The sequence below is a fragment of the Fusarium subglutinans genome, assembly GCF_013396075.1.
Source record: "Fusarium subglutinans strain NRRL 66333 chromosome Unknown NRRL66333_c0000060, whole genome shotgun sequence".
In the NCBI taxonomy this organism is placed as follows: Eukaryota; Fungi; Ascomycota; class Sordariomycetes; order Hypocreales; family Nectriaceae; genus Fusarium; species Fusarium subglutinans.
In genome coordinates, this window is record NW_023502123.1 from 147,427 (window position 1) to 162,489 (window position 15,063).

Consider the following 15,063-nt stretch of genomic DNA (forward strand, 5'->3'; position numbering starts at 1 on the left):
TCTGCATGTCACAATTCAATACCTCTGAAAGAAGGTTCTCTTATTGGTCTGTCTACACTGCTATAAAATCTCAAAACACTCACAATCATCGGATCTCAATGGTCTCAATTTTGACTGTTCCTGAAGCCAGCAATTCTGAGACCTCGCCACTCATCAGACCTATCATAAAGCAACATCCAACAAACAGGTAGTGGTCATCCTTAGGACGGAGTACTGCCAGCTCGTTAGAGCCTGCAAGGACACAGACCACATCTCCAAGCTTCACATCATCTGGCATCGTGCCGATATATCCATCATTGGTTGTGAATAACTTGCAGCCTTGGAAAGCTTGCCCCTTCTGACTCCAGTTGTATATCACCGTGTTTACGTAGGGCTTTTGACACCATTGCCTCTTCAATTTGTCGGTGTCAGCTATGTTGCCACTCTGAAACAGCCAGAACCCTACGCACAAGCCTGCGTCAAAAGCACAGTTCTCATATGACTCTTTTCGGAGCAAAGTGCAGCACAGGACCTCCAAGACACTTTTTTCACTGTTGGGATACCTATCCTGTGGTGACTGTGTAAGTGACATGATGCATTCTTGCAGTCCGTCTGTCAGGAGATGGCCTGACACAGGCTTGGGGTAAACAGTCTTGACAACCTGGACCTTGATGCCTTTGATCCATAGGCTATCGTTGATGACAGCTATGGGAAGCCCTTTTGACAGCTCAGGGACTGTTCTGAATGCTGAACGGCGCTCTGTAGGGTCCCTCACAATCGGCCTTCGTCTTTCGGCCTTTGGAAATACCGGTGCCCAGCTTGGTAGATGGTCAACGCGCTTGAGGCCAGCAGCATGAGTGTTCAGGAAGCTCAGGAAGTCAAAGATTTGGCGATCGTTCTTTCTTTTCCTCCCTTCGGCAGCTTTCCAGGCAGGCAAAATCCACGCCATGAACTCCAGTGTTACCTCTCGAATGCTCTTGGTATAGTCAGGGATGATAGGCGATTTTGTCACACCCAAGAGACCATAGATAAAATCTAACTTATTGGAGGTCTCGAGATCTGGAGAGAAGTATAAGTCCAGATGCCACAAACTAAAGTCTGGGTCTTTATCGCCATCGATGGTTCCTCGAAGCAAAAAGCGCATCTTTGAGAGATGCCAGAACTTGATTAAAACGGCCTGCAACATATTGATATTGTGCTGCTGCTTCGACCCTCGGTTATTTTCTTTCAAGAGTCGCGTGTAGGCCATTAGTCCTTTCAATGCCACGAGACATGACGAATGCTCTATGCAGCGAGTTCGGGACACATAGTACAGCCTCCTTGCAAGAATGACCTCCTGATAGATCCACACTCTGTTCCAAAAGTTGAGTTTGAAGAATTTATATACGGCCCCATAAGGTCCATCATGGAGGTTGTTGAGGTTTCGTAAATCAACACCAGTAGAGACCCTTGGACAGAGCCATGATAACTCGCTAAGATTCCAGGGGGGTAGGCTGTCGCAAATCTTGGACAGTTCCATTTCTGTAAGACCTGTAAACTTAGACGGTAATGCGCTATCCCAACTCTCACTGTCTACGTTTTCTTCGGCGATTCGAACTATCTTTTCGAAAGCCTTAAACGCCTTTTGGACAACCTTGCCATTTGCAGTAATCCAGGTCAGAACCATTGCTGCCGAAGAGTAGATGTCCGACATCATGCCAACTTGGTGTAGTCTTTCGGTAAGATCCTTTTGGTTGATACAGAGTGCATCGACCCACAAGCGGAACTTGGAAGTGTCGAGTTCAGGGTCTGACTTTCGTTCAATATCAATCCAGTGTTGCTTCAGATGTCGAAGTGCAGTAGCAAGATTGACGGTTACTTGTCGAGTAACACCATCAACGACGATATCTTCCGTGATGTTGGGGTCGCCCCAGACGTAAGAGATGCAGGTGTAGTAAAGATCAGGTGTAAGGAGGACGGTGTGGAGTTTGCAATTGACCTTGCCGTCAGGAGTGATGGGAAGGATCTCAAGAAGACGTATCTCTCGTTTATCCTTGTTGAGGGGTTGATAGAGGGGTGGAGAGGAGCACCATCCTGTGCTGGAGGACGCCATCTGAACAAGACTGATCAACAACTGGTGAGGTTGACTTGCAGTTGGTGGAGTTGACGAAGGATGATCAATTCTGCCTCGCGAGAGAGACTTTATATAGTTATTATGAGTTACACACAAGGCTGCAACTTCTCATTTTGTCTTCTGCTTGACAGAAAGATTACGCTACGTTATTGCAAAGGGGTGAAAGCACAAATCTATCAAACACGGCGAAATCAGGAGAAATGATGAGGAAGCAGGGAAGCAAGATCTAAATTGAAAGTTTCATATTGCGTCTGCCTAATCATTTCCCTTCTTGAGTAATAATATAATCCATGCTTCAGATGTTGTTGAATGATATGAATGCTCCATCTCAAACAAGCTTGTTAGTTAGCGACGATGAATGATTTCTGTTGCTATTAACGATTCCATCAATGTTTTATGCTTACCAGACAATCTCCCTTAATTGATTACGCCTGCAATCTCAAGCCCGTAAAAGGCACTAATGAATTGCTGTCTAGGCAGAAGTTTGGCTTTGTTTTCAAGCTTGACATGAAATTTTTATAAAGAAATCAAACGTCACAAAGTGAAATCAGATGAAATTCCAAAGACAATCGAGTTGTAATTTACCAGTCACAGGAAACAGCAAAGGGAAACAACACATTAAATGAGAGGAGCGATTGAGAGGAATCTGTTGATGGATTTTTCTACGGATTATCTCGGTATGATGATGGTTATTCTTGATTGTTTCTCAAGCTTGTGGCATGTTCTATGATTCCAGATTATCTATACAATCAAATCAAATACTGTTTGGTTTTCTTTACTGTGTTTTGGTGATAGCGCACTGCCAAACATGACAAACTTCTCACCCATTCACCTCGATACAGCAATATAGCATAGCACATGAAAGATTGCCCACAACTGAAAACCACGACAGCCTCATTGTGTACTAAGAGACAGATTTCTTCGGCCAAGCGGCTTGTGGCAAACTAGACAGAATTTTCTGCCTCACAATCATACCAAGCCAATAGCTCTTCGGCCAAGACGCGTTGCATAAACTCTCTAGCTACCGATCGGCGAACATGATTGATGGATCAGATAAGATTAGACAATGACCCGACGCTAAGACAGTATTGGAATGCTCTATCTGAGACTGTGTCTAGTGGGTTGAGTGGAAAAAATTCAATGCTATGCCAAGAAACGAATTACCCAACGTCCAAGCTTAGTCCAACCGAGGAACCGACATCGTCCGACATCGCAGGAACAACAAATCGAAGGATCAGAGCTGTAACTGTAGTGGATGTGGATGTGATGCAGCTGAGATCGACGACCAAGTGGGTTGATGCACATCCAATGCCTATGGCAATCACAATGAGACGTCTAGGACGTTATCAGATCGATCCCACGTTGACTGACACATTCACATCTCTTCACCCCACGAACGTCTTGGCCGACATATCCTCGGCCGGCGATTTACCTCATCCCGCGGCCCTTTGACACAAAGTCGCGTGTCTAATATCCGATGCCCCGTCCCTTCTAGACCAAGCACAGTGGATATTCCATCAAAATTTTTATATCCGCCAAGAAATTTCGGGACCCGACGATGTGGAATGACACCCCCAAAGAGGAACTCATCCGTCCAAGAATACGCACAGCTTCTTCTAACTGGACCCGAATTACCAGCCAAGAGACAGTGGCATGTTATCAATCAGTCCCTTAACCCAAAGCAGTTTTATATCCGCGTCATCCGGGCAGAGTTTTCTAACCAGAGGATTTGATTTTGTGGAACGTTGCATTTTGGCGGACAGCGCCGAGGGGGAAAGACGATCCCTTCCTTTTGGGGGATTGCATCGGCGAAACCGCAGGCAGCTGTTTAGAAAACATCCTTGTTGTGGGATTTGACAGAAGGGAAATAAGTCTGTGGATCAGTGGGTTGCGTTGCCCTCGGCTGACTTGACTAACGCCAAGGGTGAAGAGAGTCGCTAATCATTGTGAGTCTGCGTTTATACGAAAGTTTATTGTGTTGAAGATCAGAAACTCTTTTCACGGGGTGTACTCCACGATAGCTTCGAGTATAGTAACGCTGGGAGTGAGATAGAACGTATAATTGAACGCCAGTAGACATCATCCGCCACCTTCATCATCGCCAAAACTCCCCGTCGCTGCACGCTACGGACAACACTAATATAGCGCATCAGCGGGCTCCCAAACTCGCATGACGCCCCCTCCACTCCCTCCCTATCAGATCCTCCGAAAAGTTCTTCACTCGGCACGTTAAAGTTATCTAATCAATCTCGAGTGGATCTACCCTCCCTCCCATCCTATAAACCCTCCATCCTCCCCCTCAACTCCTCCACCATGCTCTCTCTCCCCCCTCTGTTTGCATGAACTCCTCCTCTTGAGGTTCAGAATCACTCATCATGTCCTCCCCAGAGAAATCCCCCGACAACGACCACGGCCATGAAGTCCCCCCTTCAGCCGCCGACGCCGTCCGGGACATCACATCCCCCGGTGTCCAGCGCATCAAGGCCATGTCCGAAGTGATCACCCTCGCCGACCGCATCTTCATCTTCTTCGGCGTCTTCCTCATCGCCTACGCCTACGGTCTCGACGGCACCGTGCGCTACGCCTACCAGCCCTCTGCGCTCAACAGCTTCCAGGAGCACTCGCTTCAATCCTCTGTTAATACCCTCCGCGCCGTCATCGCAGCAGCTGCGCAGCCCACTGCGGGAAAGATCGCGGATGTGTTTGGTCGTGTGGAACTTATTTGCATCTCTGTGTTCTTTTATACCATTGGAACGGTCATTGAGGCCGCGGCGCAGAATCTGGATACGTACTCTGCTGGTGCGGTTATCTACCAGATTGGATATACTATGATTCTTTTACTTGTGGAAGTCATCATTGGAGACATCACGTCTGTGCGATCGCGTTTGTTCTTCAGTTACATCCCCGCTCTGCCGTTCATCATCAACACCTGGGTCAGCGGCGACGTCACAGAAGCTGTCCTTGGAGCCACAACTTGGCGATGGGGAATCGGCATGTGGTGCATCATCTACCCCGTCTGCGCCCTCCCTCTCATCATCAGCCTTCTCGTTGTTGGCCACCGCGCCAAGAAGGCGGGTCACCTCGTCGGCTACCGCTCTTCATTCCAGCAGCTCGGCTTCAACAAACTGACCATCGAGCTCTTTTGGCTTCTCGACATCATCGGCGTAATCCTCCTCATCGCCGTCTTCGCCCTGCTCCTCGTGCCCCTCACCATCGCAGGAGGTTTCGAGAGCAAGTGGTCAGACCCTCAGGTCGTAGCGCCCCTCGTCATCGGCTTCGTCTGCATTCCCGTCTTCGTCGTCTGGGAACTCCGCGCTCCTCACCCCCTGGTTCCCTTCCACCACATGAAGGACCGCTCCGTCTGGGCCCCCATGGGGATCGCATGCATGCTCAACTTTGCCTGGACAATGCAGGGTGATTATCTCTACACCGTTCTGCAGGTCTCCTTCAACTTCAGCATCAAGGCCGCTACACGGGTCCAATCCCTCTACTCTTTCGCGAGTGTCATCACCGGCACAATTCTCGGTCTTATCGTGTACAAGGTGCGCCGCTTCAAGGTCTTCATCGTATCAGGAACATGTCTCTTCCTCGTCGCATTCGGTCTTCTCATCCGATACCGCGGCGACCCCAGCTCCGACAACAAATCCGGCGTCATTGGCGCGCAGATCCTCCTCGGTATTGCGGGTGGTATGTTCCCCTACCCCGCGCAAGCTTCGCTCCAAGCCTACGTTACCCACGAACGACTCGCCGTCATGACGGGTCTGTACCTCGCGCTGTACCAGGTCGGCTCGGCCTTTGGAAATGCCGTCTCCGGTGCCATCTGGACTCAGGTTCTCCCTGTGCGACTTGCCCAGAGCTTCTCCAGCTTCGGAAACGAGACACTTGCAGTGTATGCTTATTCTCAACCTCTGTCTGCCATTCTGGACTTCCCAGTTGGTTCTGACGAGCGCGATGCCATGATTGATGCGTACAAGCATGTCCAGCGCCTGCTCACCATCACTGGTATCTGTCTTTGTGTTCCTCTCATTGCTTTCTCGCTGTGCTTGCGTAATCCCAAGCTCACTGATCAGCAGAACTTGGTTGAGGATGAGAAGCCTGGTGCGGCTGCCGAGCGCTCCTCTGCATCTGCTTAGAAAAGTCAAAAGTATTTAAAAGTTGTATGTAATGTCGTAATATGGTAATTGATCTAGCCTAGGGCTACTTGTTTAATTCATGGTTCTCTGAGCATGTTGTGAATTTTCAATAGTTGAAGTTTATTTAATGCTCCGTGAGGTCAATTGTCTTCGCCCAATTGAGGTCTTTGAGCATAATTGCATGAATTGTCAATTGTTATGCACACAAGACCCGCCCAAAGACTACGTCAATCTCGAGGTCCAGTCATCATCAGCTCTTTGTGCAAGCCAGGTTCTTCTAATCTCCAGATCGAAGCGGCCGAAGCTGCATTCGACATCCACAGAAACAGACTGAAGCCCAATTAACCACCTCGCAATTCATGCACTGCTATATTCAATTCATTCGACAGTGCTAACAATGCCTGTCATAATCCTCAGCTGAAAAAGAGCCAAGAACCGATAAATTCTGTGATATTCAACACGTACCTGCATCTCCTCATCAATCACCAATCACCCCCCCCCCCAAGAATGTCGTCCCGCTGCAAGACACCTCATTTCATCACACTGCAAGGAACAAGCTTATCCTCTCATTAGCTTTGTCCAACCCACGAAAACATCCTGTCTACACCCATTCATCTCACCTACCATCCTTCCGGTTCATCTTTATCGCCTCATTATCGTCTACATGTCATCAAGATATCCCGTCCCTTCACCCTACTCCTCTTAGCCAATCCATTCTCTCCCCCAGCGGTCGCATCAATGGGCCTCTCGTATTCTCTGCATACCCAAAAAAAACCTCCGAAGATACCGTTTCTCGCACAGCATGTGGTTCGTAAGCCATTGTGACACGTGTTGATAAGGTTCTCATCTAAGAGTACGAGATTTCCCACTGTCACCACCCAAACTGTAGTTATTTAAAGGCTGTTTCAAGGATGATCCTTTCTCTGTGGCTTACGATATTGACGGGCCTCAAAAATATCTGGGAATATATTGGTCTCGTCAGCCGATCTTAATCTGTGAGGGGTGGTGTTTCATGCTGTGCTACACCAAAAGTCAAAATGGGTTGCGCCTCAACTTTGCTGCAATGAGACTTGGAGAAGTCATTTTGTTGAACATCATGCAGGTAAGATGGGTATATAAGATATGTCTTTGTCGTCCAATGTTGGATCATCAAGTGGCCAGAAGGCATCCGTCCGTTACAGTCATTCGTTTGAACCCCCATCATGAAGTCATTCGCTCTCCTCATCGCCTTTCTGGCAAGTTTCGCCATTGCATCCCCATGGCCCTCGCTCTTCAGTCGTGCTCTTGGCAAACGACAGGCTGGACGATGTGGTACTGGTTTCGGGACAGTCTGCGGACCAAATGAATGCTGTTCCAGCGCTGGGTAAGTCCCTCAACCTTTGTGTTTGATCTGTACTGACCTTCAAAGATGGTGCGGAAATGGTTATCTTTACTGTTCTGCTCCCTCGTGTCAGATTGAGTATGGTCCTGGCTGCGATGCAAACGTTCGTCCAAGTGGCCCTGATACAACGAATGTGGCTCGTCCGAAAGTTGGAAGTATTCCGTATGGTCAGGCTATTTATCGGTGTAACCGCAACGGAGACATTGCGTTGACGTATGATGATGGGCCGTATACTTACACCGAAGACCTTCTCGATCTCCTCCAGGTACGTCGCCCAGTCACTTCTTCTTATCTCTCTAACAATTGCAGCGATACAATGCTAAAGCGACATTCTACATCACCGGTCGCAACCTTGGAAAGGGCGCTATCAATGACCCCGATACACCATGGCCAAGTCTCATTCGACGCATGGTTCGCGACGGCCATCAGATTGCCAGTCACACATGGTCCCATCAACGTCTCACAACGTTGAGCCGCTCGAAATTCTGGAATCAGATGATTTACAACGAGATTGCCTTTGCTGATATTCTCGGTTACTTCCCAACCTACATGCGTCCTCCGTACTCTGCCAGTAATACCACTACAGATGCATGGTTGAATGAGCTCGGGTATCATATCACGTACTTCAACCTGGATACAGAAGGATATCTACACGACAGTCCAAATATGATCAGCACATCCAAGCAAATCTGGGACAACACCGTCGAGGGTAAAAGTCCAGCTACCAACAAATGGCTTCACATCGAGCACGACCCCGTGTATCAGAGCGTCTACAACCTAACAGAATACATGCTCCTCTCCATCCGACGCAACAATTTCACCGCCGTAACAGTAGGCCAATGTCTCCAAGACGCCCCCTCAAACTGGTACCGCACCGTATCCTCTTCTCCATCCCCGACATCAACATCCTCATCATCACCCACGTTCCCCGCCACGACAAACGGCCGCTGCGGCTCACGACACGGCGGCGCAACGTGTCGCGGGGAGCCCAACGGCGAGACGTGCTGTTCGCAGAACGGATGGTGCGGCGGGACGAGCGATCACTGCGGGAGAGGATGTCAGCCTGTGTTTGGGACGTGTAGTGACACGCCTGAGCCTGCGGCGCCGGGGCGATGTGGAGCTGCGCATGGGGGCGCGAGGTGTACTGAGAGTGGATGGGGATGTTGTTCGAGGGCGGGATGGTGTGGGAGTACGAGTGATCATTGTGGGACGGGCTGTCAGAGTGATTTCGGGACGTGCAATTAGTGTGTCTACTGTATAATTAATTGGATATATATACAGACTTGTGTTGGAGAGTGGAGGAGGATGTAATATTATTCCCGAGTAAACCCCCGATCTCCATTTATCTACGGTACTGACAGCAAATGCTCGGAGTGAATTATGCCGATTCTTGGCTAATGTTTAGAGCGTCGTGATTAATTAGTCGTGTTAATTTCAGGGGCAAGCCATGTAAGCCACGAGCGCGATGCTTAAGTTAGCGGCATCTTGTTGACATTCACCATCTGACAAGGCATACTTTCCCTATCCTCTACTGCCTATGTATATCCCTTACCTATTCCAGCTCATCCCTCAGTCTCATTAACCCAATACAGCATCTCTGCACTCAATACGAATACTACATTCCGCGGCAATCGACGCTCAGACTCAAAAACACTCTCCGCACCAAAACGCACGCCAAGCCTTCAGCCCCAGGCGTGAGTAGATGTGATTGGTCAATGTATACGCTATCCTTTCAGCTCAGGCTCTTGATTGAACGCCAAAAAGCATCGCGTTACCCCTGAGTGTGCTGTAGGGCTGATTCGTGACTGGATCACGGCACATGGGACCATAACTAATATCACATTGGCGAGACATGGTGAATCCTTCGGGCGGTGGGTGGAAATGAAGTGAGACTAGTTGTGGTGCTAGGGAGGGCGTTTAATGGGGAATATAAACTATTAAAGGATGGCTTGATCCTCTTGTTCTGCTCTCCTCCTTCGTCATCATCACTCTCTCTATCTTCAGTCTATCTTCAGTCTATCTTTAGTCTATCTCAAAATGCAGTCCGTCATCCTCACATCCCTCCTCGCCACCGCCGTGAGCGCCAACTTCATGGCCCACCCCCTCATGAAGCGCGATCTCCTCGCTCCCCGCGCAACCGCCCCAGCCGTCGGCGGCATCACAGAAGAGTGCCAAACCGCCATCCTCGACGTCTACAAGACCCTCCCCACGCCCCCTCCCGCCATCGTCTCCGACATCACTGAAAACCCCCAGACGGACCCCTGCTCCTTCAGCACCCCCGCCTCCCTCTCCAAGGACTACGCCAGCTACAGCTCCCAGATCCTCAGCTGGTACTCCAAGAACGAGGACGAGATCAAGTCTGCGCTGTCCGAGTGCCCTGAGCTGAGCCAGTACGCCACCGCCGTTCCTGTCTGCGCTACTGCTGCCCTCGGTGAAAAGGGTGGTGCTGAGAGTGCTACTACCACTGCTGAGAAGCCGGAAAAGACTTCTGCCTCTGGGGACAAGACTACTGCTGCTGCGGGTGAGGAGACTTCTGCTCAGAGCGAGGCTTCTACTCCTACCTCTTCTGCTGCTGCTGTTGAGACCAACGGTGCCGCTCGTGAGGGTGGTTTCATCTACGCTGCTGCTGCTGCTGTTGCTGGTGTTGTCGTCGCTGCTCTGTAAGAGGTCTTTGACGAGGAGAAGTTGTTGGCTATCTATGAGATTTAAGTTTATCTGCTTTTAATACAAGACATGTCTCTTTCACAGATCTTGTCTAAACGTAATCGTGAGCATCGTCAAACATGCGTGAATGTAGTCATGACATCTCATCTAGTGTTTGCCCATCATCCAACCGTTTGAGTGTAACGCCACATCCATAGTTTGGCCTCACTGTAGTCCAAGCTTATTCTCATGGTTTGCATTCTTTGTTTGACTACATTGACTCACAGGCACTCAATTTGTGTTCAACTTTGTGTACTAACAAACAAAAAGCAAAGCCTTTGCCTTCTATCTCGATCACTGGCACCAACGCCAAGGCACTATGAGCTCCTACCAAACGTCTCAATAAAGAAAATGGCAGCCTGTTACATATAACAGCTCCTTTATTTATACTTCAAAGGCCGTTTGGTCTGTCCTTCTCATCATTCATAAATACCATATCGTCACCCTCTCTGCTCAACCAGAACATCTAAACTTACAACTTTAACGATGGACGCAAAACTCACCATCGCCGACAAATTGGGCCGCGGGCTCACCAACGGCATCTACTTTGTAACTCGCAAGTGGAAGACGATCATGCTAGGCTATATCTTCATCATCTCAATCGGCAGCGCTCTTCTCTACTTCCACGATGGTCTGTCCCCTCTGCCCCTCTACCTCTCCCATCGTCACTCACTAACACCATCAGAACCCCAACCCTCCCTCCAAACCCGAAGCTGGGGCGGTTTCGACGAACGTCCCCTCACAGAGAAATGCTACCGCCAAGAACGCACCGCCATGATCCTCTCCCTCCTTCTTGGAACCCTCGGCGTCGACCAGTTCTACGCCCATCACTGGCCTCTCGCCGTGTTCAAACTCCTCACCCTCGGCGGAGCGGGTACATGGGCGTTAATTGATATGATTCTTTGGATTGTGGGCGGTGTGTACGGGACGCCTGGATGTCCTGGGGGTAGTTCCAAGGGATGGCAGTACTAGGGTGGGAGTGAGCAGTCAGTTATCGTTCTTTGTTAGTGGATTATTTTAGCGACATTGCTGAGATTGGTGTGTTTTGTGATGGGTAGTAAATAAAAAGATCGCAAGATCATTTATTCTTTAGAGTTGGCACGTGTCGGTTGACTTACACGAAGTGACTGAAGCTGCAAGCATACGGCACGGTATCCTTTTTGAGATCGCTCAGCCTCATCTTCAGCTTGAACGACGTACATACAGACCAGACCCTGAAATCAAGATTGATCACTGCGCTGAACACAATTTCGGTCTCCAGTTGAGGCTTGCCTTCAATAAATCCACTTCACAAATGCACCCGAACCCCCGTCCATCAAGGCATTAATGTCACCAGTACAACACAAGACTCCCTCACACATCACAGATAACTGTCATGTTTCTTTTCATTATACTCATTGATGCCATAGCAACCCTGACGAAATGACCAATCCTTTTCTACACCTGCCATCTAAGCATAAAAAGCACATATCACACTCATTCCTCGTCCTCCTCACTCTCCTCCTCCTCAGCTTCCGGCTCGCTCTCAGCCTTCTGTCCATTAACGGGCTCCGCCACTTTCGCGCCGCCCTCCTTCTCAAGCTTGAGCCACTCATCCCACTCAGGGAAGAGCTCGTCGTCTTCACCAGGCACGCCGATCAGCTTGGCTACCCTGGCCTTCTTGTTCTTCTCCAAGTTCCCCTTCCACTCATGTACTACTGGCACAGTCAGGCTGGGCTGGTAGGTCTGAGAGAAGAGGACGGCTTCGGCGAGACGGCCTGTCTCGGAGAGGATCTTTGTGCAGGCTTCGATGTTGCCGAGGAGCCATTGGCATGAGAAGGCGACGTTGTGAGAGCCGGCTTCTTGTGCTTGGGCGGCGAGAGCAGCAAGGCCATCGCGGTCGCCTGTTGATGAGTGGAGAAGCAGGAGAGATCCAAGATCCTTGGCGTGGGTGAAGCACTCAGCAGCAAGGGTGACATCCCAAGCTGACAGAGCAGCGTCGCCAACAGTCTTCCACTTGTGATCGGCATCAGCCTCACGAGCAAGGTCCAAAGCGATAGCAAGCTCATTCAATGCCAAGGCAAGCTCAAACTTGTGCTCAGGATCTGTCGCAACCTCCAAGGCTAGCTCCTTATGGCCTTGACCTTCCAGGAAGCGCGCAATCTTGTTGAGTTGGTCGTGGGGAATGGTTGGTAGCAGCTCGGCGGCTGTCTCCATATCCTCTCGGAGGACAAGAGTCTGGTACTCCAGAACGGGAAGAGACAGACCGAAGGAAGTGACGTTGACATCCTTGTCGGCGAGGTAAATTCGAGAATCGCGCTGGATGTAGCCCAGGATGTACTGGGCCTTGTCGAAGTGGGAGACAGTGTAGGTCTGGTCGCCGACAAGGTAGTTGAGTCGGTTGGTGCTGTTGGTGTAGATGAAGCAGTCGCCGATCCATTCACCAGTTCGGACACTATATCGTTAGCATGGCAGATTAAAGGGGAACGGGGGACATACGACTCGCTAATGTCAGTGATGACCTCAAAAGCGGCCTCGACACCATCCTCCTCGACATCTCCAGACTGGACGGCCTCAACATAGTTCTCGCGAGAGAATCGCAGAACGTAAAAGGTATCCTCACATGCAATCGCCACCAACTCGCCGCTATCAGACCAGTAAACTTGCTTGGGCTCAACCTCAATTCTTCGAACGAGACCACCAGTAGCCCAGTCAAAGAAGGAGACACCACCTTGTCCTGTGACACCCAGAAGAACGCCACCATGGAGTCTCTCGGCCTGGAAACCAACATCGAGACCGCCGCTCTTCTCGACAAAGTTCTTGAAGATCTTGACGCTCATGGCGGACTCTCGGATAGCAAAGTCATTGCTGTTGTCCTTAGAGGCCCAGGCAAAGTCGAGTGCTGAACCGAAGGCCTTGTTTCGCCAGGCGAGGGCAGTGTAGATGATGTATTCGCCATCACCGCAGACAGCGACGAATCGACCATTGGGGGAGTGGATAAGCGTTTGGGGGTAGACTTCGCAGGTACCAAGATCCTTGGTGGGGAGGGAGATTGGCTCGTTGTCCTTAATAGAGGCATCTATCTTGTTAGCTTAATCCAGTACTGGTACAGTGCATGTGTACATACCTCCTCCCTTGATAATTGAAGAGACAACCTCGTTTTGTCGGGCCCAGATGAGCTTGCCAGACGCATCCATGGAAACAGCAGGCTCCTCGCGACCAAGCTTGACAACAACAGCACCATCGTCGAAACCAACAGCAACACCCTGCTTGCCCTTTTGATACGAGACACACCAAGCTCGCTCTAGACTGTAGTTGAGGGATTGCTCGAATCGGTAGGTGTTGGCGTGCCATATTCTTATCGTACCGTCCTCGGAACCGGAGATGATGACGGGCAATTCGGGGTGATAGCAGGCGAACGAAACGTTGTTGGTGTGACCTTCGAGGGTGGCGATCAGGGACTTTGTAGTGTAATCCCAAATCTTGACAGTTCGGTCGTCAGATGTGGTGAGGAGGTAGGGCTTGTCGGAGTGAGGGTAATAGTCGACGTGGTTGACACCCTTGGTCTCATGTGCCTCGAGGGTGAAGTTGGGAGTAGAAGATCCAAGACTCCAGATCTTGACAGTTCGATCAAGACAGGCCGAAGCAAAGGTGTTTGTATCCTTGGGGTTGATGGCCAAACCCATGACATAGTGACCATGGCCCTCAAAGACCTGCACACATTTCCATCCCTTCTCCCAATCCCAAAGCTTGATGGTCATGTCATCGGAGGCAGTCAAGACGAACGGCTGTGTGGGGTGAACGGCGATAGCTCGAATGTAGTCGGGGTGCGCCTCGAAGGAGGTGATCTTCTCGGAGGTGTTGTAATTGTAGACTCGTAGTTGGAAATCATCGGAACCGCAGACAATCCAGTTTTTCCTGGCGATGAATCGACCGGCGCGAACGGGGACATCGGTGAGCTCAAAGGTCTTGACGATCTGTTGGGTTTCGTGGGACCAGATGTAGACGTGGCCTATACTGTCAGCATTGGATCTCGAGCTGCCGAGGTCGACATACCGCTGTAGAGGGTTGTGAGGATCCATGGCTCGTGAGGATGAAAATCAATGCCCTTGACTCGCTCACTACGAGCGTAGAGCTGGCGCTGTATTGCGAAACGTGTCAGCTCAGATCGCACAAGTAAAGCTGCCGCCGCAGATATCGAGTGCGCTCGCCATGAATAGCACCACGCCGATCACCGGGCGCACTCAACATATCCCCAGACTGACCTTGACGTCTAACTTCATCTTGTCGTGTGTCGTCGCTGTCGCGTTGCGCAGTTGAAGTTGCAAGCTGTCCAGCAAGGGCGGTGATATCGAAGTAGTGGGGTCGAAGTTAAGAATCCCTGAAGGAGTCTACCATGCGGGATGACAGTGGTCGCAAGTGCACAGAGGTTGGGGAGAGTACAAAAAAACAGAGGGTTAATCGCTAATCATCAATCGTGATGTTTGAATTGACAAAGCTTGATCTTGTGTATATTGATTTGGAGCTCCCCGAAATGTGTCCTGCGGCTCTTGACAGGCTGGCCATGGATGTGGTGTTGGCCTGAAGTGTCAGGCTCCACCTCCTTATCCCTTCTTATCAGGGATGCTCCAGAAAAGGGGGTTGTAGGGTAGGTAGTTGAGAAAGTTACAGAACTGAATGAGATATCATGGTCCCGCGGTTTGGTGCTTGAAAGATGAATTGAGTTGATTCTAAATGTTTACTTTTTTTTATTGTTTTTTTCTCTGATTGATTTC

At 50.0% G+C, this 15,063-nt stretch overlaps 5 protein-coding genes across 5 annotated transcripts; 3 read left to right on the top strand and 2 right to left on the bottom strand.

The window, feature by feature from the left end:
• Positions 1 to 85: 85 nt before the first annotated feature.
• On the bottom strand, positions 86 to 2,071 carry FSUBG_5963 (heterokaryon incompatibility het-6; the record flags this gene model as incomplete). The annotated part of the gene is made up of 1 exon (XM_036684115.1): positions 86 to 2,071. The coding sequence occupies one exon, from the start codon at positions 2,069 to 2,071 to the stop codon at positions 86 to 88; it is 1,986 nt and encodes a 661-aa protein (XP_036538535.1).
• A 2,396-nt stretch (positions 2,072 to 4,467) lies between these two features.
• Positions 4,468 to 6,225, top strand: FSUBG_5964 (siderophore iron transporter 1; the record flags this gene model as incomplete). Its single annotated transcript, XM_036684116.1, has 1 exon — positions 4,468 to 6,225. One exon carries the CDS (start codon positions 4,468 to 4,470, stop codon positions 6,223 to 6,225), a length of 1,758 nt encoding a protein of 585 aa, XP_036538536.1.
• A 3,418-nt stretch (positions 6,226 to 9,643) lies between these two features.
• FSUBG_5966 (infection structure specific) lies at positions 9,644 to 10,270 on the top strand (the record flags this gene model as incomplete). The annotated part of the gene is made up of 1 exon (XM_036684117.1): positions 9,644 to 10,270. The coding sequence occupies one exon, from the start codon at positions 9,644 to 9,646 to the stop codon at positions 10,268 to 10,270; it is 627 nt and encodes a 208-aa protein (XP_036538537.1).
• A 525-nt stretch (positions 10,271 to 10,795) lies between these two features.
• FSUBG_5967 (TM2 domain protein) lies at positions 10,796 to 11,281 on the top strand (the record flags this gene model as incomplete). The annotated part of the gene is made up of 1 exon (XM_036684118.1): positions 10,796 to 11,281. One exon carries the CDS (start codon positions 10,796 to 10,798, stop codon positions 11,279 to 11,281), a length of 486 nt encoding a protein of 161 aa, XP_036538538.1.
• A 504-nt stretch (positions 11,282 to 11,785) lies between these two features.
• FSUBG_5968 (Coatomer subunit beta) lies at positions 11,786 to 14,571 on the bottom strand (the record flags this gene model as incomplete). The annotated part of the gene is made up of 5 exons (XM_036684119.1): positions 11,786 to 12,743; positions 12,788 to 13,367; positions 13,416 to 14,300; positions 14,345 to 14,429; positions 14,554 to 14,571. The coding sequence occupies 5 exons, from the start codon at positions 14,569 to 14,571 to the stop codon at positions 11,786 to 11,788; spliced, it is 2,526 nt and encodes an 841-aa protein (XP_036538539.1).
• Positions 14,572 to 15,063: the final 492 nt, after the last annotated feature.